This window comes from Oenanthe melanoleuca, chromosome 24, assembly GCF_029582105.1.
Source record: "Oenanthe melanoleuca isolate GR-GAL-2019-014 chromosome 24, OMel1.0, whole genome shotgun sequence".
In the NCBI taxonomy this organism is placed as follows: domain Eukaryota; kingdom Metazoa; phylum Chordata; class Aves; order Passeriformes; family Muscicapidae; genus Oenanthe; species Oenanthe melanoleuca.
Genome location: NC_079357.1, coordinates 4,053,443 through 4,077,523, shown reverse-complemented (window position 1 = coordinate 4,077,523; position 24,081 = coordinate 4,053,443). Strand labels below are relative to the sequence as shown.

At 42.9% G+C, this 24,081-nt stretch overlaps 1 protein-coding gene across 3 annotated transcripts; it reads left to right on the top strand.

Moving 5' to 3' along the window:
• Positions 1-691: 691 nt before the first annotated feature.
• Positions 692-20,005, top strand: NFRKB (nuclear factor related to kappaB binding protein). 3 transcript variants are annotated; one of them, XM_056509460.1, is made up of 27 exons: positions 692-769; positions 876-1,036; positions 1,367-1,507; positions 1,898-2,096; positions 2,188-2,315; positions 3,425-3,599; positions 3,794-3,895; positions 4,464-4,537; positions 4,942-5,026; positions 5,257-5,437; positions 5,636-5,744; positions 6,185-6,311; positions 7,272-7,337; positions 8,272-8,351; positions 8,422-8,462; positions 8,882-8,939; positions 9,757-9,931; positions 10,310-10,416; positions 10,866-10,989; positions 11,161-11,237; positions 11,851-12,071; positions 12,562-12,841; positions 13,494-13,712; positions 14,127-14,903; positions 15,748-15,854; positions 16,610-16,745; positions 17,491-20,005. In XM_056509460.1, exons 3-27 carry the CDS (start codon positions 1,385-1,387, stop codon positions 17,614-17,616), a joined length of 3,897 nt encoding a protein of 1,298 aa, XP_056365435.1. In that variant the 5' UTR covers positions 692-769; positions 876-1,036; positions 1,367-1,384; the 3' UTR covers positions 17,617-20,005. The 3 variants fall into 3 exon arrangements, with proteins under 3 accessions (XP_056365435.1, XP_056365434.1, XP_056365436.1); XM_056509459.1 differs by having other exon boundaries at positions 8,879-8,939; XM_056509461.1 differs by lacking the exons at positions 4,464-4,537; positions 4,942-5,026 and having other exon boundaries at positions 8,879-8,939.
• The last annotated feature ends 4,076 nt before the right edge of the window (positions 20,006-24,081 follow it).

Genomic DNA, 24,081 nt, shown 5'->3' with positions numbered 1-24,081 from the left:
AACCATGACAAAATCCCTCTAGGAGTTATTAATGTCCCCATCCCAGGGTTATCTCAGGTACTATTCTGACCTGTGAACTCCCAAGGAATGACCATCACTCACTAAGATGTGTGATTCGAGTGACTCAAGCCCCACCTAAACGATCTACTTCTCCATTGGCATGAGCTGTGTAAAGAAAGTATAAGAACGAGTTTAAAAACAGGGCGAAGTTAGTGAAGAGTCCGTTGTAACTTCTGCACTGAATCTGTCTCTTGCTCATTGGGTAAGACTTGCACTCTGATACATTGTGGGCCAGATTTTGTCATGGATTAGAGCTTGTCTGTACATTGCTTTACTGTTGCCTGCAATCCTCAACATTAACCTGTCAAGATTTTATTAAATGAGTGTTACTCTGGAAACTGTTAATGTGAGTCCTTGGGCAGTGGGAAAGGCGTGGAGACCCAGGAAGAAACCTCCGTTTGCTGTATGAAAATTTGCTGCACTCAAATTCAAAATACTCAGCCTTTCAACACTTCACTGTAATATCAGCATAGCATCTTAATGACTAATCCACTGCACAGGACTGCAGTCAAGCTCTATAAATCTGCGACTGATAGGTGGCTTCAGCATTCCACAAGTACCGTGTCTTTAAGGCTCCTCTCGGAGTTCGCTGCGCTATCGTGGCCTGTCGCGACTCGGGGTCGTGCGCAGGCGCAGTAGGGAGGGGCGGAGCGTTCGCGCAGGCGCGGCAGCGCCGCCGTCTTCCGCTTTCGGCCGGGCCGCGTGAGGGGTAGGAAATAAATCTGTTTTCTCTGTTTTCTTCACTATCCACCCGGGTTTTAGCGGGTTTTTATTGCCATTTTCTTATTTCGCATGTTTCATGCGTTTCTTCGCAGCTCAGAGCGGCCTGGCTGTGTCGCGCCGGAGGGGACGAGGCTCCTGGCCCTGTCACACTGAGACAAACCCCACCTTAGACCTGACCTTCGGTTCTGCACCTTAAAACCACCCTTCAGTATTTAAATGTAGTCTGTCCTGCTGTTGCAAACAGTTCCTGCAGGTGGGAAGGAAAGTGAGATGGGTCAGCTGTACTTCGCAGTCTACCTGTCTGCAAAAGCATTGGCATGACCTGTGTTGTAATTTAAGAGTAAATGTGTGTTTTATATATGTATACATATATATGTATACATGTGTGTGTGTGTGCGTGTATACATTTGTATATATTAATATAGCCTTGCTATATATGTATACAGATATTGCAGGCCAGCTCTATAGCTTCCATTTAAACAACCACCCATCAAAGGTGGCTCCTCCATCACTCCTCACATCAGGATGGATGTATCTGGGTTTGGAACTTTTGTTTGTTGAGGCTTTTGCTGTCGTTGTCCAGGAGCAGGAGGGGTGGAGGATGGATTCCCTGGATCACATGTTCACAGACCCCCTGGTGCTGGAGGGCAGCTGCACACGGATCATGGAGGATTGCATGCTGGGCACCACCCGGGTCAGTCTGCCCGAGGACCTCCTAGAGGATGTGAGTAGTGCTGAGACTTCACCTTATCATAACCTCTATATAAGTGAAATGTTTCACTCCATTGTGGGGGCTTACAGAATAAACTGAAAACGGGAGGTGTTCCCAACTGCCTTGGAAAAAGTGTCAAGAAGGTCTTTGATTAATCTCACAATATCTTTTAAATCAATTCTGTTCTTATTATTTTTAAATTGTCTTTAAGAAGATTGTTACAAGCTTTGAATTTATTTTCTGGTTAGTAGTATCAATTTCTTGACCTTTTTATGCTCTATTGTTTCCTGTGTTTCATAAAACACTGTCTCATGACTGGTGTTACTTAAAAAGCATCAAGGCCTAAAAAATGGTCAAGGGCTTGGCTGCATTTTCTTTACTGCTATTGCTTTCTTTCTTTAGCCTGAGATTTTCTTTGAGGTTGTCAGCTTGTCAACATGGCAGGAGGTCCTGACAGATGAGCAGCAAGAGCACCTAAAGAAATTCCTGCCTCACTTCCCCGAGAACAATCGAGAGCATCAGAACAAGCTCATCTCAGCGCTGTTCAGGGAGAACTTTCGCTTTGGGAACCCTCTGCACATTGCCCAGAAACTCTTCCGGGGTCAGTCAGCCTCATGAGCTTCCCTGCAGGTTTGGGGCAAGTTCTCAGCTAGCAACTGAAAACCCAGGTGTTTGTTTTGTCTTTGTTACAGATGGACACTTCAATCCTGAGGTGGTGAAGTACCGGCAGCTCTGTTACAAGTCCCAGTACAAGCGCTACCTGAGTGCCCAGCAGCAGTACTTCTACAGGCTGCTCAAGCAGATCCTCGCTTCCCGCAATGTGAGTGTGCTCTGCGGTGAATAACTTGGCGTTACAAAACGTGTCTTGGCGCAGTCACAGTTCTCTGAGGCCTTTCCTTTAATGAGCTGAATGAGTAATGCTTCTGGATTTTCCAGTGGCCCAGAGAGAACTCCAGACCTGTTGCTATATTTGCAGATTTCATGTTGTGTGACTCTCATAGTGCTCACTTGTGTGTACCTGTCTTCTTTTCATGTCCACCTTGTACCTCCTTCCTGCATTTGCCCCTTTACAACTTATTATTTTGTTAGTAAGTCATTCTGCCTTTGTTTACCATTTCTGAAACAAGTACAGTTGCTAAATACAGTTAGAAAATATGTGGATCTAAACGTCTGATTCACATGCCTGCAAATCCCAGGTAAAGTCTTCCTCTGTGGAACTTCTGTGAGCAAATTGTTGCCAACTGAAATGTGTTTGCATTCAGCTATTTTTCCTTACACTTAGACATTGAAACATATGACACGTAGGGATGAAGAAGTCTGGCTATAAAGTCTGTCTTTTTAAAATGCCGTACAATATTGTGGGAAATAGAGAATCCCAGAATGGTTTGGGTAGGGAGAAACCTTAAAGCTCATCTCATTCCAGTCCCCTGCCATAGGCAAACCCTTCACTAGACCAGGTTGCTCCTGGCCTTGAACCAAGGATGGGGCATCCACAACTTCATTGGGCAACACTGTGGAATACATAGGAAGTTATTTGCTCTGTAGCTATGAGAGGTAGAATGGTTTTTTTTTCAAAAGACAGAACGTTCCTTGTTGTTGTTATATATTTGTGTGGAAGCTACACCTCACACTAATGATTTAAGATCTTCTCAACGGTCCACATAAAATGACAGATTATGTGTGCAGAAGATGATGCAGAAATTTCACCTGGGTTTTTTTTCTTCCCTTTAAAAGATGGTCTAAAATGCTAGATTTAAAACCCTGTGTGTGGCAGATACTGATCCTTTCCAAGGTTTCCCTTGCACAGATCTGAGGTGCTGATGGTGTCACATGGTAATTTTGCTGGGAAGTATCTGAGCTGGGCTTGCCTATCCTGGCTTACAGCACTGTAGGTGACATAACTAATGTCACATGAATCTTTCCTTTCAGCACTTGCTGGAATTAGCCAGGAAAGGAGGCCCTGACATGACCCTAAGGAGAAAGCACTTCCCACTGACATATGACTCAGAAGAACGAGACAGACGGACACATCGACGCTACTTGAAGATCCTGAGGGAAGTGAAGGAGGAGTGTGGAGACACTACCTTGTCTTCTGATGAAGAAGGTAATGCCTTGGGCTGAACTAAACACTCCAGGCATGAATGGAAAAAGACACATTTTTGATATGGGGATAGAGCCTTTGATAAAAGATTGGATTTTGAGCTCTACTTCCGCTGACTGGGATCTAATGAACACATGGTAGTAGTTACACAGATTGGTGACAGGTCTTGCAGAAGTAAATTTATACCTCTGTTATAGATCTAATCTCTTGGCCTCCAAGTTCTCCAGCACGTTGTTCAAGTCCACCAGTTCCCCTGAGAGTGATCCCCACACTGTCAACCATGGACATGAAAACTGCAGGTGAGAATCAAACAAGGAGTCAGTATAAATAGAGGGGGGAGAATTACCTTGAGACCTTGCAAGAAATCATCTTTAAAATTCTCTGTGTGATGGGAAATCTTGTAATGCTTCATTTTTGCAGTCTCCACAACAGTTGGCTTTTTTCCCAGTTAAATCTGTTTCTTCTTACAAGGCCAATTTTGAACACAAGAGTCGTAGTTTTTGTAATACTACTGATTCCTCTGTTGTTTTTTACCTTTAGTGATTGAAGCATTAGCATAGTACAGTTCAAAATACTTGAGAATCCCTCCTAAAGTGACTGTAAACAATTCTGCAAAGTCTTCAGGCTGGTTCTGGCTTCTTTTCTCTTCCATGCTTGCATCAGCGGTGAAATCTGATGAATGAATGAAGCATTGAAATGAATGAATGAATGAATGAATGAATGAATGAATGAAAGAAATTCATATATGGAGAAATGAGTTACTGAAATTTGGAGATTGCTGGAAGTGTAAAGGGATAGAAAATGGCATTCTAAGAAGTGTGGAAGGTAACAATAGTGAAAAACTGCAAATAATTATTTTCATTGCAGACAAGATAGAACTTGGGGAAAGCGATTTAAAGCTGATGTTGAAGAAACACCATGAAAAACGAAAACGTCAGCCTGTAAGATGTCAAAAAGTCTTGGGGGGTGGAACCACATTTTATCTTTGGTGTTTTTGTCTCTTTGCCAGAAAGATCAGGGTACTTCTGGGTGACAAACTCATTGCTATTTTTGTGTGCACCTGCCCATCAGCCTTATATTGTAACCTGGGTTCAATTGTAAGTGTATAGATGCAGCTCCTGGCCGTGTTTATCTGGATAGAAAGATTTTGTAATTTTGATTATGTGTTTTGGGGAGACAGAATTTTGGATTTCAAGGTTAGAAGACTGCCCAACTTTTATTGCAGTAAATAATTTAATAAGCTGATCTTGAGTTTGGTGCATTTTAGTACTTGGTACTTCTTCACCTTGCTGTCTTAATACTTCGTCCTTTCTCAGTTTAATTTCTCTCCCACTGTCCTGTGTAGGATCACCCTGATCTAGTCACAACAGACCTGACCCTTGAGGACATCATGACTCGAGTGAATGCTGGCAGAAAAGGTTCCTTAGCAAGTCAGTGGATCCTTTGCCTTTTTCATTTCATATATATTGGTTTAAAAGCTTGAGGTTTTCTGTTGAGGGGAAAGGTAAAGATTTATGACAGCAGCTGGGAAGGTGGAATGATTGAGGTGTGAACGAGTGTGCACAACATGTATTTCTAGATACATACTTAAATAATTTATGATTCTCATTAAGGTATAGTAGGAAGCTGTCTTAATTTTCCTTTTTAACTTTTATCAAAGCCTTATTTGACTTTGCGACCCTCAAGAAAAAGGTGAAGGAGAAGGAGGATAAGAAAAAAAAGAAGCCGAAGATTATTAAATCTGAGGCGGAAGATTTGGCTGATTCTCTTGGCAATGCAGATGGACTCCCATCAATGTCTCAGGATTTCTCCCCCCTCCCTCTGTCATCTGTCAAAGAGGAGTAAGTGCTTCAGAGGGTCCTGAATACCTTGCTTGGATGGAAAAAGCAACGTGTTTCAGCTTACATTTTTGTGGGACTGTTGCAGGCTGTGTTTTTATTTGGTTTGGGATGTGTGAAATGTGTGGTGTTCATCTTTGTATGCGAAGGTGAATATTTACTCAGGGAATTTACTCTGCTTTTGTTCTCTTTCATCTGAAGACCTTTTGAAGATATTAAACCATGCCTTGAAATAAATGAAATATCATCCAGCTTCTTTTTCCTTCTTTTGGAGATACTGTTTCTGGAAGGACCTGCTACTCTCTCTGTGGTAAGGAACCACCCACATATCTAGGAATCATTGCAGGAAACAAAATCAAAGAATAGAGGAAGTTATAGCTTTGTAATAGTGATTTTTCTCCAGACTTACTTTGCTGTAAATTATAATATTTAGCTTACGTATTAAAGAAATTAAACCCTGTGGGAGTGCTACCACATTCTGGTTTTAACGTGTTTCATGAGTTTAGTCAGTTGAATCTGTGAGTCTTTCCATACTTGTTCTGTAGATCATAGTTAGATATATATTAAGGGCAGAGATGGGGAAGTGTTTTCTTCTTCTTTGGTGTTGTGGTTTACTTGAAAAAGTCAGGCAATTATTTCACATACCTAAAAGTCTTTTTGTCCCCTGCATATATTCAGCTGGTATGTCTTCTGTGAAGACATAGTTTAAAGTGTGAGATCATTAATAAAATAATTCTTTTTCCTCTTCAGCTTGAAGATAAAGTTCTCGATTGGCAATCTTCTCATGCAAGTGCACTAAATAACTGGTTCTCCTTTGCCCCTAATTGGTCTGAATTGGTTTTACCTGCCTTGCAGTATTTGGCTGGTGACAGCAGAGGTAAGAAGAGATGTTAAAAGTACTAATGGTGCTTGTTCCTCTGTTTTAGTCAGTGCTGGTTTGCATTATAGCTCAAATCAGTTTTTCATTCATTGCCACAGTATTTCTTATATTACTGGAAGCATTTCTGTGATAGGCTGTTTGGCTGACATGTCTTGGTTGTGATTGTCGACTTGTTTTGCATGTGAATAGTAGATAAGACCCAGCGTGATTCCCAAGTATGTGCAAACATCTGTGAAATTGCCTCTAGACAGACAGTTTCTCATGTTCAGATCATGGCTTCAGTCAGGGTGTTTGAAGCAGGAAGAACTTAGTCTCTTCCTCCACAGTGTGAAGTCTTTGGAGATAATAAGAAATTAACTAGATGATGCCCTGAGCAATCCATTGAAACATGAGGTTGACCCCCTTGGGCTTGGGCCAGCTGAGTTTCAGCCATTCCTTTCAAGCTGAATTATGCTGTGTGGTTCTAATTTGCTTAGTGGAAAGTTTTAAAGGCAGAGACAGAGTAGATTATGGTGGCTTTGCAGCATATTGTTCCTTATGCTGGTGAATACTGTAAATCCCAAATTCACTTCCCACGAGCCCATGAATTATCACTGTACAATAACAATCCCTGGGGCCTCAAATTCCTTTTTCCTCTTCAGCTTGAAAATAAAGTTCTCAACTGGAAATTTTCTCATCCGAGTGCACTAAATAACTGATCTGTACATGGTGAACAGCTGACAGCCTGTTGTTGGAAGGCTCATTATCCTGTTCTGTTCTTTCCTTGTGTTTGCCCTTATACTCTGAGGTTTGCCCTTCCCTCTGGGCAGAGATAAATTTAGAAATGCATTTGCATAATCATTTAAAATGCTCTATCTGCCATCGTGAGTCTTTAACTTGACAGTTTGCATTACCACAATAGGATTTTGAGGTTGGACAATTGTATCATGTCTCTGACATGCACATTTGTCATTGTAGATGCTCCTTCCAGCTGCTCACCTTTTGTTGAATTCAAGGAAAAAACTCAGCAGTGGAAATTGCTTGGTGAGTACCTTGTAGTCTTCTATGATGTGTACTATAGTAAAGGTTTGTTGTTTTCTCCAGGACTTCACTTTTCATCTTGCTGCAGCCTGGAGAGAAACACAAACAACTGTTAATTCCGTTATTAGGCATTTTCTTTTCTTTTACCTGAGCTAATACATGGTTTGGATTTGAGGTATTCACAAGACACCAGTATCAGCAGCAGACATTGCAAAAATGAACAAAGACACTGGGTTGTATTTCTTTCTTGCAGACTTAACCAGTTTGCCACCCTTCAAATTTGTCTGAACACTTTCATATTTTCCCTTCCGCAGAGCATACCTTCTATTGATTCAGAGTAATTAGAATTTATTACAATTGCAAAAGAATTAAGCTTCTCTGTAGGGCAAACTGATACTATTCTCATTTTTAAAAGTGGGAACCAAAGAGCAAATTGATGATCAATGTGCTCAGGCTCATAACAGTTGATTTACAGATGTTATCTGTTTATGTTCATTCCTTTAGTTACTACACAGAATTCTCCATTCTTAACTATGGTGATTCTAGTGATCATATTTGCAGGCTTAAACTGGCAGAGATTTGGAGTCAGGAAGCTTTTCCTCTGATCCCTTTCACAGTTTTTGGTGGAGGTTATGTAGACAAGTGTTTCTGCTCACAGATTTAGTAACTGGGTTTACTTTGGAGAGTGGGAACAGGTGACTGTGTCCCAAAGAGCATCTTGCCTTCTGTGCTAGGAGTTGAAGCGCCATCCTTTGTACCAGTACAGGGGGATCACTGGGATTTAGCGCTGGAGGTGTTCAACTATTGCAGTTTGAACATCTGTGACTGGTGATGCATTGAGGAGGGAAGGGAACAGGAGAGGACTGGGAGTTGCAAGCAGCTGGCTTCCTAACTATTAAAAGACTTCCATTTTTACATTTTCGTGATTTCTTACTAGGTAGTTACCAAGATCATGAGAAGGAACTGGCAGCACTGTTTCATCTCTGGCTGGAGACCAAAGACCAGACTTTTTTCAAAGTGAGTCAGACCATCTTCTAGGAGCACGAAACCTGTGTTCTACCCAACACTGACATTTCTTTCTCAATAGGAAAATGAAGACAGCTCAGATGCCATGCCACTGCCCAGAGTGTAAGTTTGTAACACTGCTTGAAGACCTTTGTAGTGCTGCTGAAGCTGTGAGGTTTGGGCCTTGTGTCTCTGGATCTTAAAACAATTTTACATGGAACAGGAGAAAATTTTATAGTCTGATTTTATAAATGCTGTAACTGAACTTCATAAAGTCGACTGATTTTATCCAAGTTCACATATATTATCAGAGCAAAGCTGCAGTCTAGCTTAGGTTCTTCTAATGAGATTATTTATAGGCCTTGCTTGCCTTCAGGTAGTGCATGCAGCGTATTTTAAGATCTCTGCAGGGCTTACTTTTGTTGCCATAAATGCTTTCAGAATTTCTTCAGAAGAATTTGCAGAAGGATGAGGGGATTCATCCTTTGGGACTATTGTGGGCTTGTTGTGCTCAGAACTGATGGTGCCCTTTGTTTCAGAAGGACTGACTATGTAGTCCGGCCTAGCACTGGAGAGGAGAAACGGGTGTTTCAAGAACAGGTAGGAAGAGAATCTTCATTTTAAAGGCACTTGCTGAAACAGCTGGACACTTAACCAGGAGAATTTCTGCGGTATGGCAGTTTTATACTGCCAAATGTAGTTAATGTGAAGAATTGATGTGTTGCTTCTGCCTTGAAGTCAGTATCTTGGCCTTGCATAAAACTTGCTAATGATATAGCCTAGCTGCTTGTTTCAAAACCATCAGTATTTCCCGTGGATAAAAATTAATTTGGTTAAAAAAAATTGGATAAAAATTAACAAAATGATAGTGTCAGTTGTTTAGTGCCAACCCCACTGTCTCCTTTGCCATTCCCCACCATCAGAGGATAACTTGCCTCTCTGTTTCTTGGGAATGTATGTATGCAAGCAAAAAGTAAGTGTCAGTAAGTGCACCCATCCACTTAGTTACCTGTAGTAGATGCAAGTGGGTATTAGAGGGAAAACATATGTAGATTCTTCTCCCTTCTCTCCATGTGCTGTCTGCAGGACAGAATTTATAAGTGAAATTTTGGAAATCTCTCTTTAGCCAGGTAAACGGAGGAAGGGGAAGGGGACCAAAGGTATATCTCTTATATTTCTGGCACCTCTCTAGTCTGCACAACTGCTTGACAGTGAACGCATTGCACCTGCACACCTTGCTTAGGTGGAGCATTGTATTTTGCATGAAGGAGTCTGTGATTTTCTTGATCTAAAATAAGTTTATACAGCAGTATTTGAGCCTTTAGTTTAAAAAGGCTTTCTCTAGAGAATGATAACAACTTGCCTTGTAATATAGCATAAGGCTTTGCTGTATGTTTCCTGTTGTGTTCACCTCCAGGAGCGTTACCGTTACAGCCAGCCCCACAAAGCCTTCACCTTCCGGATGCACGGCTTTGAGTCAGTTGTTGGTCCTGTGAAGGGGGTGTTTGACAAGGAAACCTCCTTAAACAAAGCCCGGGAACATTCTCTTCTGCGCTCGGACAGACCAGCATATGTGACTATTTTGTCCCTTGGTAAGGTCATGGCCAAAATAACTTTTTTAAAGAAGAAAAACATTCCTCTGACCCCTTCAAACAACAGCTTTAGGAATCTGCATTGGGGTTGAATGCTGTACTCAAAGTTCATCACTATTAGCACAAAGTTGGCACTGTTGATGTACTTTAAAATATTAAAATATACTGTATTAATATTAAATATATAAATATATTTAAATAAATGTACTTTAAAATATTTAAATATATTTTGAGCGATTTTAGGGGCTGGATTATTGTGAGCAAGTAGGCACTATGAGAGCAAGGGTAATAGAGCAGTCCCAAAACATATCTGATGGAGTACCTGAGTACCACTGCCCAGTAACAGATGGAAGCTTAAGCTCTGGTTTTGTGTTTCAGTTCGTGATGCTGCTGCTCGCCTTCCTAATGGAGAGGGAACTCGAGCTGAAATCTGTGAGCTGCTCAAAGATTCCCAGTTCCTAGCTCCAGATGTCACAAGTGCTCAGGTAAGTTGGATGTCCTGTCTGGCCTCAGATTCTCATAAAGATATACTGCATGAACCCAGGCACTATTCAGTGGCAAAGGCCCAGTAGTTTTTATGCTGCTGTGATGAGCAAAAGGGAGCTGTGTACTACTGAGACAAGCTGCTGCAAATCTGCACCAACTTTGGATGATGAAAAACCAGCTAGAAAAGCCAAAGTTAACACTGTCATAGAACTGCTCACATTTTAGATTGAGGAATAGTCAATTTTCAGAGTTTTGGTGGAAGCTCCATTTAACCCAGTGTGGCAAACACAATCCTGTGCTGCAACATCTGCCCTCAGTCAGTTCTCACTCAGAGGGAGATTCCTCACAGCTTACTCGGGTTTTATACCAAGTAGGATCACTTTTCTATTTATCAGTTTTGGCTAGTTCAGCGAGGGATATCTTGTAATCTGTGAATTTTGAACTTCAGGTAAACACTGTTGTTAGTGGTGCTCTGGATCGATTGCATTATGAGAAAGATCCCTGTGTGAAATACGATATTGGGCGGAAGTTGTGGATCTACCTGCACCGGGACAGGAGCGAGGAAGAGTTTGGTAAGCTGCGTTGGTGATATCTTAAGAGTTAAAAATGTTTATATAGGTGGATAATGAACATTAATTGTCATTCTAGCCTTTTTTTTCTAGTCAGTTTGCTCATGTTAGTCCTTCAAGCACTTAAACACAGTCTTAGAAAACAGTTAATTAACCATTAATTTTTCCTTGCAGAACGGATCCATCACGCTCAAGCTGCTGCAGCAAAGGCCAAGAAAGCTCTTCAAAAGCCAAAACCTCCAGCTAAAATGGTAGATTTCTTTGCTCAGGGTTGTACAGCTGCTTTTGGGATTGAGAAGGAGATTAGTCTTAATTTAATTAATAAATTCTGCATCCATAGCAGGTGATGAAAAATACCATGTGTGAGTTAGAAATTCATCATGTATATGAATGTCAGTGCACAAAATGAACAGGGAGAGAGGGAACTTTTCCTCCACCCAGCTTCCACTGCTATCTTCTCATTTATGCTCCCTATCAAAGAGATGATCTTTCAGATCTAGTTTTGAGGTTAATTTGTAACGGTGTGTGGAACACCTTTTCTCCCCCTTGCAGTGCTGAAGCCCTCAGAGTTGGGATGTCTGATTTAAATATGTCTGAAGTACTTGTCTATTGTCATATAAACCAAGGTGAAGATGTTTGTCACAACTGAGGTGCACTTTTCCCTGAGAGCAGGAGCAGCCGAACACACTAATTCATCCATGGCTGCAGCTGGGGAAAGGCAGTCAGACAGTCACGTTTGATTTCAGGATTTAGCAGCAGGGCATCATTCATCACCCCACAGAACTCAGGCTGAAGTGCTCAGCCTGCTGTAGGGTGCAGCAATCAACCCCAGATTTTGTGATGCTGGATGTGGTTTCTTTGTAGAAGTCAAGTAGCAAGGAGGGTGGTGTGAAAGCCCTCCCCACCAGCACAGCAGAGCCTAGTCAGCAGAGCCTCAGTGACTCCAGCATGCCACCAACTCCTGTGACTCCTGTGACACCGACTGCACCTGCATTGCCAGCAACAGCCATCTCATCCCCACCAGTGTCTGTGGTCAGCAAGAGTGTATCTGGTGCTGGGTCAGAACCAGCAAAGCCCAGCCAGAGGTACTGCTTCTGTCCCCTTTGTCACTGCTGGCTGTTTTTCAGTAATTTGTATGATTCGGTAATGAGGGAGTTGGGATTATTTAGCCTTGAGAAGAGGAGGCTCAGAGGTGACCTTATCACTCTCTACAACTCTCTGAAAGGAGGTTGGAGGCTGGTGAGAATTGGACTTTTTACCCAGGAAACAGCAACAGGACATGAGGGCATAGTCTCAAGCTGTGCCAAGGGAGGTTCAGGTTGGGCATCAAGAGGAATTTCTTCACAGAAAGTGGCATTGAAAGAGGTTGCTCAGGGAGGTGGTGAAGTCCCCATCCCTGAAGGTGTCCAAGGAACAAGTAGACATGGCAGTCGGTATTCTGGGCTGGGTGACAACATGGAGATCAGTCACAGGTTGGACTCAATGATCTCAGAGGTCTCTTCCAACCTCAATGATTCTGTGATTGTGTGAGTTTCCTACATTTTTGCTGATCTACTGGCTCTGTCTTTTCTGTAGTGTTCTCCTGGTGTCTTCCCCCACCATGCCCCAGCTGGGGACATTACTGTCCCCAGCTCAGAGCTCCCAGGTGCAGCCAGGGCCAGCGCCCCCCCCGCGTGTGGTCAGTCACAGCAGCTCCTCAGGCCTGCCACAGGTCCGCATGGTCACTGCCCAGTCCAGCCTCCCAGCCATGTCCCAGCAAGCCCCCGTGGTCGCCCAGCAGCAGCAGCAGCAGCCCACATCAGTGCCTCAAATCCGTGTTCCAGCTACAGCCACGCAAACCAAAGTGCTCCCTCAGGTGAGTTGGAAGGGGTAGAGCTCTGACATCTGATCTGACTTGCAGTGTTTTGGTGTGATGCATTCTGTGCTCATTTGGAGCATGCACTAGCTGCAGACAAGAGCACAGAAACAGTTTTACATATGCAATACTGCTCAGTGCTCTGAACACCTGTTTACCTGACATCATTATATTATTCATTATGTAAAAAGACCATAGAACTTAGAATCACAGAATTGTCAAGCTTGGAAAAGACTGTCAAAATCATCAAGTTCAGCGATGAACACAGCAACATCACCATGCTCACTACTAAACCATATCCTCATGTGCATCATGCATGTATTTTTTTGAACACTTCCAGGCATGGTGACTCCATCACTGCCCTGGGCAGTCTGTGTTCCAATGCTTTACAACCCTTTCAGTGAAAAAAAATTTCCTGATATCCAAGTTAACCTTCCTGGTGCAACTTGAGGCCAATTCCTCTTGTCCTGTCATTTATTACCTGGAAGAAGAGACTGACACCCACCTCACTACAATTCCAAGCAGTTGGAATCCTTGCAAGGGAATTCTTGTGAACTCTCCTGAACTTGCAAGCTAACACAATACAAAGAAGAATCACTTGACTGTTCCTACTGTGGTAGTCTGCTCATAGTCTTCCTTCTCTCTTCTGTAGGCTGTGATGACTCTGCCTGTAAAAGCTCAAAGTAGCCCTGTGCAAGTAACGAGAGCAGGAAGCTCCATGGCCAGCCAGGCAGGTATCACTGTGGCGGGGCTGCCTGCTGTGCCCAGCCCTGCTGTGAAGCCAGTGACCAGCTCTCCAGGCAGTTCTGCTGCCAGTACCTCCTCCACCACTGTCATTCAGAATGTAGCTGGCCAGAACATCATCAAGCAGGTGAGAGGGAGGGAGAGAATAGGAATTGGGCTTCACGACCTGATTGTTTCCTGTTTGTTGTGCAGGTGTGAACATTTGGGAACTGTAATGTGTGAGTTGATGGGCAGTGCTGGTTTTGTGTGTTTGAGCCCTGTTTCCACATACAGGTGAAAGATGTTTTTGTGCAGGTTCTTTAGTGATCTCTCCGTCATTTTGTTTGGAAAAGAAACTAGCTGACAAGTATTTCCTATTTCAGATGGGATTGGGAATGCCTCTTCTACGCAACCAGAACCATTTCCAGTAGTGTCCTGGTTGCCCGCCTCTTTCCACTTGCATTCCAGTGGGAGCAAATACCATCCTGTTGGCAATTTCTGCTTTGAGTGTGCCTTGGACCTTGTCTTAGTTTGACAGAACCATTTTTCTGATCTCTCCTAGGTGGCTATTACAGGACAACTTGGCGTGAAGACCCAGGCTGGAAGTGGCATCCCACTCACAGCGACCAATTTTCGGATCCAAGGGAAGGACGTGTTGCGCCTGCCCCCATCCTCCATCACCACGGACGCAAAGGGACAGACGGTGCTGCGCATTACTCCAGACATGATGGCCACCCTGGCTAAGTCTCAAGTCACTACTGTCAAACTGACTCAGGACCTCTTCACAGCAGCTGCAGGAAGCAGTGCTGGTGGGAAAGGCATCTCTGCAACTTTGCACATGGCATCCAACCCTATCCAGACTGCTGAGTCTCCAGCCAAGACAAGCACAGTGACTCCTGCCTCTTCCAGCCCAGCCGGAGGCACCGTGGTTAAAGTGACTCCCGACTTAAAGACTACAGAGCCGACAAGCTCTGCTTTCCGCCTGATGCCTGCCCTGGGTGTGACTGTGGCAGATCAGAACAGCAAAGCCATAACCACGGTGGCATCCACGGAGGCCAAGCCAGCTGCCACGATCAGAATTGTGCAGGGGCTGGGGGTGATACCTCCCAAAGCTGGGCAGACCATCACTGTAGCCACCCATACTAAGCAGGTGCCATCATCCTCGGCAATGAGTGTTGCTGGCACAGGCCACACCTCCTTACCCACCGTGAGTGCCACAGTGTCCAAAGCAGTTGCTGTGGCCTCAGGAGCTGCAGGGACCCCCATAACCATCGGCACAGGAGCCACGGCTGTGCGGCAGGTGCCCGTCAGCACCACAGTGGTATCTACATCCCAGGCAGTGAGTAATGCTGAGCTCTCACTGGGGTGGGGAAAGAAGGAGGGTGGCAAAGTACACTGATGTTTTGTGGCTGAAAACTGCTCTTTGCATCCACAAAGACGCAAATTAATATGGCAGAGTCATACAATGATTTAGGTTGTGGAGGACATTAAAGCTCATTCAGTCCTACCCCCTGCCATGGGCAAGGATACCTTCCACTGAATCAGGTTGCTCCAAGCCTTATCCAGCCTGGCCTTAAACACTTCTGGGGATGGGGCAGCCACAACTTGTATTCTGGGTATAGGTCTGCAACTCATTTTATGGTATTCAAATTGCAGCTAAATGCCCCCCAAAAGTCAGATACTTCCCTTATCTCCTCTTGCAAGTGAATAAAATAAACTTTGCATATCTGAAGCCCTACTTCATGCAGCTCTGTGTCTTGCCCCACAGCTTGGCAATAATTTCCCTTGGAATGGTGTCAATAGAACATTCAGAACTAGAAGTGCTTGCTACTTGTATTAACCTTTTTACTGATTTTCCCCTTTAATGCTATTTTAATGCACAAATCTGAAGGCACCATAAACTATACTGTGGTTACATAAGCTAAATGACACTATGGTATTTTCCCAAGGATAAAAATCATGAATCCTGTGGTGCAAAGATGATGTGAATTTTCAGAGTTCAGGCAGCTGTGTAGTGAATGAGAGGGTGGTGAATTTTAAGGGGCCTGAACTGGAGCACAGATTTCATCAGGAAAGCTGCTGCTGGTTTCTGCTCACAGGACTCTTGCAAAGCAGCCAGTGTTGTCGGGCAGTTTCTGTGCTGAGCTCCCCACAGCTCCTCATGTGTTCTTCCTGTTCTCCAGGGCAAACTTCCAGCACGGATCACAGTGCCCCTGTCAGTGATCAGCCAGCCAGTGAAGGGCAAGAGCGTGGTCACTGCTCCCATCATCAAGGGCAATCTCGGTGCCAAGTGAGTGCTTTGCACCTCATAGTTCTGGTTTAGAAATCAGCTGAGGAAGGTCTGTATTCAGTGGGTTCCTGGGGAGCAAGCCACAGAGGCTATAGGCTAGAGGAATTGTTGTAGAGGCTGCAGTCTGTTAACAGGTCCATCAGCTGCAAGAAGCTGAGTGGATATCACGTCTGCAATGAAACTGTAAGTTTTAGTTATTTAATTTGAGACACAGGTTCTACCAAATACACCAAGAAAAAACATTCTATGCCTTGAAACCAGCTGTTTGATTAGTTGTCTCTGTTTGAGCAAGAATTAACAAACTGAAAAATATCTGTAATCTGAAGCCATCTCTTTATTCAAGAAAAGTTAACTGCCTTAGTGAGAATTCCTCTGGTATTCAGATACTGAAGGCTTTTTGTTTATTCTTCCATAAATTCTGATAGTGTCTCCCTTGGTTAATATTTCAAGTGCTCAGCTGTTTTCTGCATTGAGAAGTGTTCAGGTCTGATCAGGCTAACCCAGTGATGTGCATGGTCCAGAGTTAATGGGTGTGCTTTTGTGTGCTAAATTAATTCTATATCAGTTATAATTACTGACATAAATTTGTCACTAGTATATTTTCCAGTTTTATGAGGGAAAAAAACCCGCTACTTAAAATGGTTAGTACATGTGGTAGAATTATAATCTACTAGCAGTTGAAGAATTGGTTTGGAGTTGGAAAGATCAAACCTGCTGTGCTGTTTACTAACCTTCCAACAATTATTCTTCCTTAGCATCAGTGGATTAGGCAGAAATATCATCCTGACTACAATGCCAGCAGGGACTAAACTGATTGCTGGGAACAAGCCCGTGAGTTTTCTGACTGCACAGCAACTACAGCAGCTGCAGCAGCAAGGCCAAGCCACACAGGTAAGGGCACCTAGAATGATCAAGCTATTTGGTTTTTTATGATGCAACATCTCCATTAGGACTTTAGACTGGACACATGGGGTTACAAAAAAAAAGAAAACAGGCACACAGCTTGGTTGTAGTGTCTGCATTAAGGACGTGGAATCTATCATTATCTTTACCTTCTCTCCATCCAAATAAAGTTTTTAAATGTTTTTGAAGCACTGCCAGTATAATTAATGAATGTAAAACCAAAGGTTCTGTCAGGATTTTTGTGTACACTTAGCTGTCTTTGTAGTGCTTTGTATTTTGGCTTCTGTGGGTCACTTTTTCTTGAAGAAATCACATAACTGCTTTGCATATCCATCTTTCTGTCTGGAAGCTTAGTCTTCCATAATTCCAAATAATTAATCTCCATTGACAGCTAATCATTACAAGTCTGTTGAAGTGAGGTATCCAATGGATCCAAGTCCTTCTTCTGAAAATGTGCAAAAGCAGCTGACATACAGGTTTTTATTCAAACTAGTTTTCAGGCCTTCCTCTCTAATCTGTAATCTCGTCTCACCATCTCGTGTGGGCAGTGGGTGGAATGACCTTCTTATGACAGGTTCTGTTCTGGCAGTGGTTTTGGTTCTTGGTATTGTTCTGATAACTGAGTTTTTGTTGGCAGCAGAAGCACGTTTTTTACCAGAGCACAGTGCAGGTGCAGTCATTGTGTCATCGGGTTGTTCTTGAGACGAGGTTTTTTTCTTTTCATTTCACACAGGTACGAATTCAAACAGTTCCAGCCTCCCATCTCCAGCAGGGAACAGTCTCTGGCTCTACTAAAGCTGTATCCACTGTGGTTGTGACAACAGCTCCATCTCCAAAGCAGACACAGGATCAGCTGTGAACACTGGTTTGAACATGGATCACTTTCTTAAAACTACCCTGAGCCTGTTGTCATCCTCCATCTAAGCAACCACCTGAGGCTGCCTAACCCCAGCCATGGCTTGGGATTGGACTCAGTTCTGCCCTTGCTTCTCCAGGGTCAGCACTGCAATGACTGGGTGGAAATTCCACAGAAAAAAACATGCTAGACCTGCAAAACAAAATGTTTCAATCCAGATGTGTAAATCCATGTTCTTTGGAATTAATGATTTAAGAAATGTCTTCCCATTCTTTGTTCTTTTTCCATCCAAAGGACTTTTGGCTAATACAGTTCCTGTGAATTTTCAGTTGTAGACAAAGCAGTTATCCTGGATCTTCATTAAGCAGGGAAGGTTGCTTGGAAGGGGTTATTCAGTGGCTTTTCAAAGTCATGGAGAAGATGTCTCCTTTTACTGGCATATGCCTGTCACTGCTGTTACCTAGTGACTCAGGATGGTGTCTTTGATACTGGAGTTACTGTATCTCACATCCATGTCAGGTTGCTGTCAAAGACAGGGTGAGAGTCAAGGTGGTTTTTTTCCTGTAACAGAGTGAGTGACTGTCTTGGTTTGATTTGGGTTTGCCAGTCTTAATATATTCAATTTCTTTTAGAAATAGGATTTAGGAGCAAAGACAAGGCAGGCCTAAAACTTCAAAGGGTATATAGAAGAAATTTATTAATAACACAGGAAAAAAAAAAAAAATTCAGAATAAGATTTCCAGATCATTCCCTCCTCCCCCCTCCCTCAGCTTTCATATTTCTTAACAACAACGTACAGAGAACACTTCAGTCAGTTTTCCACTTAAATAATTATTTCAGTTGACTTTAGAGAGAAAAGATCCTTTTTTGGTTTAGGCATAGAGGGTGTCTTCCTTTTCACAATTTGCATCCACCAGGGGAAAATTTGCAAATTGTGGAACTTCCTCCCATCTTCACAGTCTTTCCAGAGCTGTGTTATGGGTTATGCCACACACATGGGATATTACTTTTAAGGGAAAGCTGTTCAAAGACAAAAATTATTTTTATCACTTTTTCTATCAAATGTCTCTGTCCATCTTTCCAGTCTCCAGAACAGAGAGGGAATGGGCCCTCAGAGCTAAGGATCTTTTTCCTTACGCACTTCAACCCCTCCCTCCCCCAAGTAGTTTCCTACAATTTAAAGGGATTTCAGTGTAGTCCAGTCCCCCCATAGTTCACAAAAAAGGTTTTTCAGCTAACTTATCCGTAGCATCTTTTCAGTCTCTTCCCATCTGGAAACTTAGCTTTCACTTCACTGACTTCAGTGTACTTTTTGCTTTATTCTTCTCATTCCGGGGAGCTCAGGAGATCTGCAGTCTCATCCGAACATTAGAAGGGTTCAAATTGCATCCAGAAGGTGAAGGGAGCTGGGCCATGGTATCCTGGAAACTGTGCCAGGGCTTTGGGGCTGCACGGGCTGTGTGGAAGAGGCTGGATGAAAACTGCAAAGTCCAGCGAGCAGATGCGGGAGGGAGCTCAGCTGGAGCAGAGCCCAGCGGCACTTCCCAAGCTGCGTGAGCAGCTGGGGGCTGCTTCTGCCCCTGGCCATTTCTAAGGTGGCAGCAGGGCCCTGGCTGAGCTGTGGCCACGCTGGAGGAAACCAGGATCTTAGCAGATTTCCCTTTCCTCTGGCCATCAGGGCCCCGAGCTGAAAGCAGGGGAGGCCTCGGTGATTCCCCCATCCCTGCCCAGCCAGGCCGCATGGTGGGGGCGGTTGTTACCCACCTTCTTGACAGAAGTGAAAAGAGGGACATTAACTTTACCAGTGTAATTTATGAAAGTGAAATAACTTTTTAATTGGTTTCCTGGGCTTTCAACCACCAAGTCAGCCCGATTGGTCCCTTCAGCCCACAGAGGAAGCTCTACAGAGGAAACAGCTCTCCTGCATTTCTGTGCCCCTGCTCCTCCTCTCAGGGGACAGCCCCGTGCAAAACCAGCACAGTGACCATGGGAGAAAGGGAGAGGAGATACAGAAAGTCACTGTGTGAAGGAGTCTGTCAGCAAATGGGACTGTAGTGGAAAGGGAAAAGTTGATGTTCACAAGAAAGATCATCTTTTAATTTTCCTCAACAAATAAACCTTTTTATGAGTGGAAACAAACTGTACATTGGTTTAAAAGGTTGGAATATGTTTTCAGATACATTCAAACTGTTGTCTCTTGGGTTCTGAAGAAATATTTTAACCCTGGCCCTTGGTTTTGGTTTTACTTTTGCAGTTTTATCTGTTTATGTAAATCTTTTTTAATTTTGCACATACGGAGATGAATTTGTGACTGTTCTGACATGACCTTGAATCTGAATGAGATCAAAAGATGTGTTGGACCAGAAAAAGAATAAAAGTGTAGAAAACCTTACAGATCTCTACCATCTCCTTTTGGTTCAGCATGTTTTGTGTACAATCATCGTCCAGTTTACCAAAGGCTAATAGTCTGTCCCTCTTCTTGGTAAGATTGTTCTTTTAAACCTGGTCTTTTTTTGTAGGCTTTTTTTTTAAAGATGGGATTTCCTTCAAGTTATATATTATAGAATATAATACAGTTAAAGAACCAAATTGTACAGTTCAGGACTGTTATGGTTGGAGCTCTATGTGTGTTACTCTTTTGCTGGGCTTCAGGCTGGGGTTGTGGATCTTTCTGTACTGTATCCAACCCACTTCAGTCAGAGCAGCTTTGAAGCAAAACAGGTAATTTGGTAAGAAAAGGGGCTGGATACAAATACTGAATTAGCAGGACACGTCAGTTTAGCATTTGAAAGCAAATATTTGAATTATGGTTTATATGCTTAAGGAACAATTTGGAGTGATAAATGTTCCCTGTCCTGCTTTGTCACATTTTGTACATGTTTTGTACATTTATCAATCAGGAGACAGCAGAAAGGTTGTGGTTTGGAAGTGAGGACATTCCAAAGTTATTTTAGTTGTGAAATTAAAAGAAATTAAGGAGGCAACAAGCAATTTCCTGCTATTGCTTATGTGGAGAGCCTCTAAATTCAAAACATAATCAAGATAATCCTTCTATGTTCATAATTAATAAATTATTAATTAACCTACAGTCAAGTGCTGAAAGATGGTTACATTGTGAAGACCCTTTAATTTCTCTCAATCCTCATTAATTTCTTGCTGGACACAGGAGGCTTTGGCAGTATTAAGCTTAAGAAAACAACCTTCATCTAATCGTAGAAGTTTAGTGTGTCTCAGATGGTTGCTGCTGATTTTAAGTGATTTTAAGAATTTAAGATTTTAAGATTTTGCTGTTGATCACCATCCTGCTTTTAAGTAGCCTTTGCATCCTGGCTGCTTCTCTTAGGTTCCTGCTCTTTTATTTTGAAGTCTGATTTTTGGGGGAAAGAGCATCAGGCACTGGATGGGCTTCTGATGTTGAATGGCCAGGTGCTGGCTTGGTAGGAGGCGTTTACTTCTAACTTTCAAGAACAAAGTACAGCCTGTTATGATTCAGCTGCCACCTGATGAGCTGCTCCACTCTGGTTGAAAAATAACCCCTAAACTACTGCAAGCCAAGAGCCCTTGTTTTTAATAAGTAACTTTCAACTTCTACACATGAGGCAGAAGGGCAGAAAAGGTCTCCAGTGTTTTTGTGGGGTGTGCTGAGACTGGGGGAGGGTATCTATAAACTAGACTGTGTTCCAGGTGGTGTATGCTCCCACATCCTCTTGCTCTGCAGCCTGAAAGCTGTTCTGGATGACTCCTGCAGTAAGAGCTGCAAGGGCAGCATGCAGGGGAAGAGGGCCTAGAGAAAGTATTTATACAGACATTACCCATTTTCCACCTGTCCTGCATGAAACCAAAGGGACATTCAGCCTGATGAATCTTTGCCATTACCTTTTCTGGTTAAAAAATTAAGTACAGCCTGTTTTTGTCACAGTGAGAAGCTCACAAGTTATCAAAGAGCCTTGATTATCTCCTAGAAGCTGTTGATTAATTAATTTTATTAGGTATTTTATTAGTTTTTATTATTATTCTCACCTAGAGAATATTGTGTCAAATCTGCTTTAAAAAATTGATCATGCTACACAAACAGCCACAGGCCATTTAAAACCTTTCTAACTTTTATTTTAACAACTGCTTTGTTTTATTTAAATCATGGGTGAAATCTGTATTTATATACCTCAGTATGATTCCCTCATAACCCTGTGAACTCACTTGAGGTTACCTCAGGTGTCCCTTACAAAATAATAATTAATTGGACATGTTTTAGCAGTTGATCTTAATTTCCCTAATACCTTTGAAAACACTGGCATTGTTTTTAGTAAATGCAAAAACCTTGTTACTTGTTTGTCACAAGGCAAACCTGAATCACCTCACAATAGACCTAATTCTTGTGCCTGCCACAGGTTGGGTACATGGTGTCTGAGCTCAGGACCCTTCTGGCTGGGTGCTGTTCATCCTATAGGATGGCAGTCTGGAATTTAGACTTTGCCCCGGAGCCTAAACACTAAACACAGCAGTTTATTGCAGAGCTGTGGGGGGAAGGGCAAATGTGCTTCTGGGTCCATGCTGGAAACTGGCTTTGATAGAAAAATGGTTTAATCCTGTATTAAACCCCCTTTGCAACTGACTCATCCCAATCTGAGATTTATTGTTAGTTATGTGGATAGACCAGATGTGTGTCCATCCAGAGGTGGTAGGCTTAACTTGTGCTTTGAATTTCTCAATAGATGAATTTGAATTTCTCACCCCAAGACTGTATTTGCAGTTGCTAATCCCTCCAGAGGAGAATTAATTTGACCTCCCTCCTGTTCCTGTAGGGTGAATCATTCTCTGGATAGAGCCATTTGGACTTGTGGAGTATTAAAGGAATTCTGCATGAGTAGTGCAAATTTGAACTAATGAAGATTTAATTTAGGGGTGACACAGGTTTTGTCAACTTACCCATTCAATGTGGATAAATTTGTTCTGGCCTGGATTAATTTTGTACGTGGCATCCTGCATTGAGGCATGAAAAATGAAACTCAGTCAGAGGTATTTTAAGAACCAATTTGTCTCTGTCTGGAAGTGTTCACCAAACAATTTGGTGAGCCTTGCACCTGTATCTCCTAATGTTACTTTTTCTCACTGCCCTCCAGTTTGCACCTGGAGCAGAATAAGTCACCTGCCAGACCCAAGTTCCTTGAAGCAGAAACATGCTGGTCCTTCAGAGCTCCAGGACCAAGTGGTTTTGCAATGACACTTAGAGAAGGTGCCAGCCAAATCCCAGAGGAACATCAATAAGTGGCTGTGCTGACCCACAGCAAGGCCATCAGGGCCTGGAAAACAGAAGAGCAAACCTGCTGGAGATCTTGGTGTTGTCCCTGCATACTGACACTGCTTCAGGAGTTAATCTGGGACCTGCAAGGTGCTGGCATTGTTTGAAACTTGGTAAATGGCTTTAACTTTCTATTTGTCATTCTGAAGCAATTTATAGCAACAACGGAAAATTTAATTTTTTTGGTTTGTGCTTGGGGAAGCAATGGCTGCTTGGTACTTACAAGACATGCATACAAAAATATGCTTCTATATATAGAAAAATAAGCTTGATTACTCAAAAAAAAATTTGCACTGAGGACTTTTAAACTGCTTAAAGCAAAGTGCTTGTAAGTCACCCTGTGGTGAGAATTATTCTTGTGTACTCAGTTATACAGTGAAATTACTGGTATGAGACAGTCACAAGCCCTGGAGTTACTGCAGCTTTATGACTTTCTGATCTCCCTTTTCACTTCCTTTGTTTGTGTATGGAACTAATTTATGTTTCTCAGCTGGCAATATCCTGAGTACCTTAATGACAATCAGTAACTTGGTAAGCTGAGCTTTTGCTTCTGTCAGTGCTCCTGTACTGAGAGTGGTTTCCAACTTAGGATGGCCCCTGAAATGGCTGTGAAGGTGCTGGTGCAGAAGCTGTTACCTGTCCTGTCACTTTCAATGTCATATGCAAATAATTTCAATGCCATATGCAGCCTCTGTCCTTTACCAAAAACCCTAAACTTAGCTGGGCTGTTGTTCCAACCTCTGCTAGAACAGCTGGGAGGAGGGAAGGTGTTAATATGCAAAGCTAAGTATTTCCCAAAAAGCCCCAGGTACTTCCTTGGCAGAAAATTAGTACCCTGTTCCTTTGAAAGGCATTAGGAAAGTTTAGTCTGTTTTCAGGCAGTGGTGACCAGGAGAGCCCCCAGTCAGAGGGATGAGTCCTTTGTAATTATAATTACAAGGCTGAATTAGGTTGATAAGATCCATTGTATTCTTATTTTTCAACTTGTGTTGTGGAGGTGAATCAAAGGGATGTGGGGAGGGTGAAAGGGCACAGTTTTCTGCTCACTTAGCAAACCCAGGAAGTCCTTCCAGTGGGAAGGAAACTTACACTGACTGTGTTTATGCACCTGAATTTTAACCGTTTTGTCAAGAATTGCAGAGTTTGCATTAGAACTGGATTTAATCCCT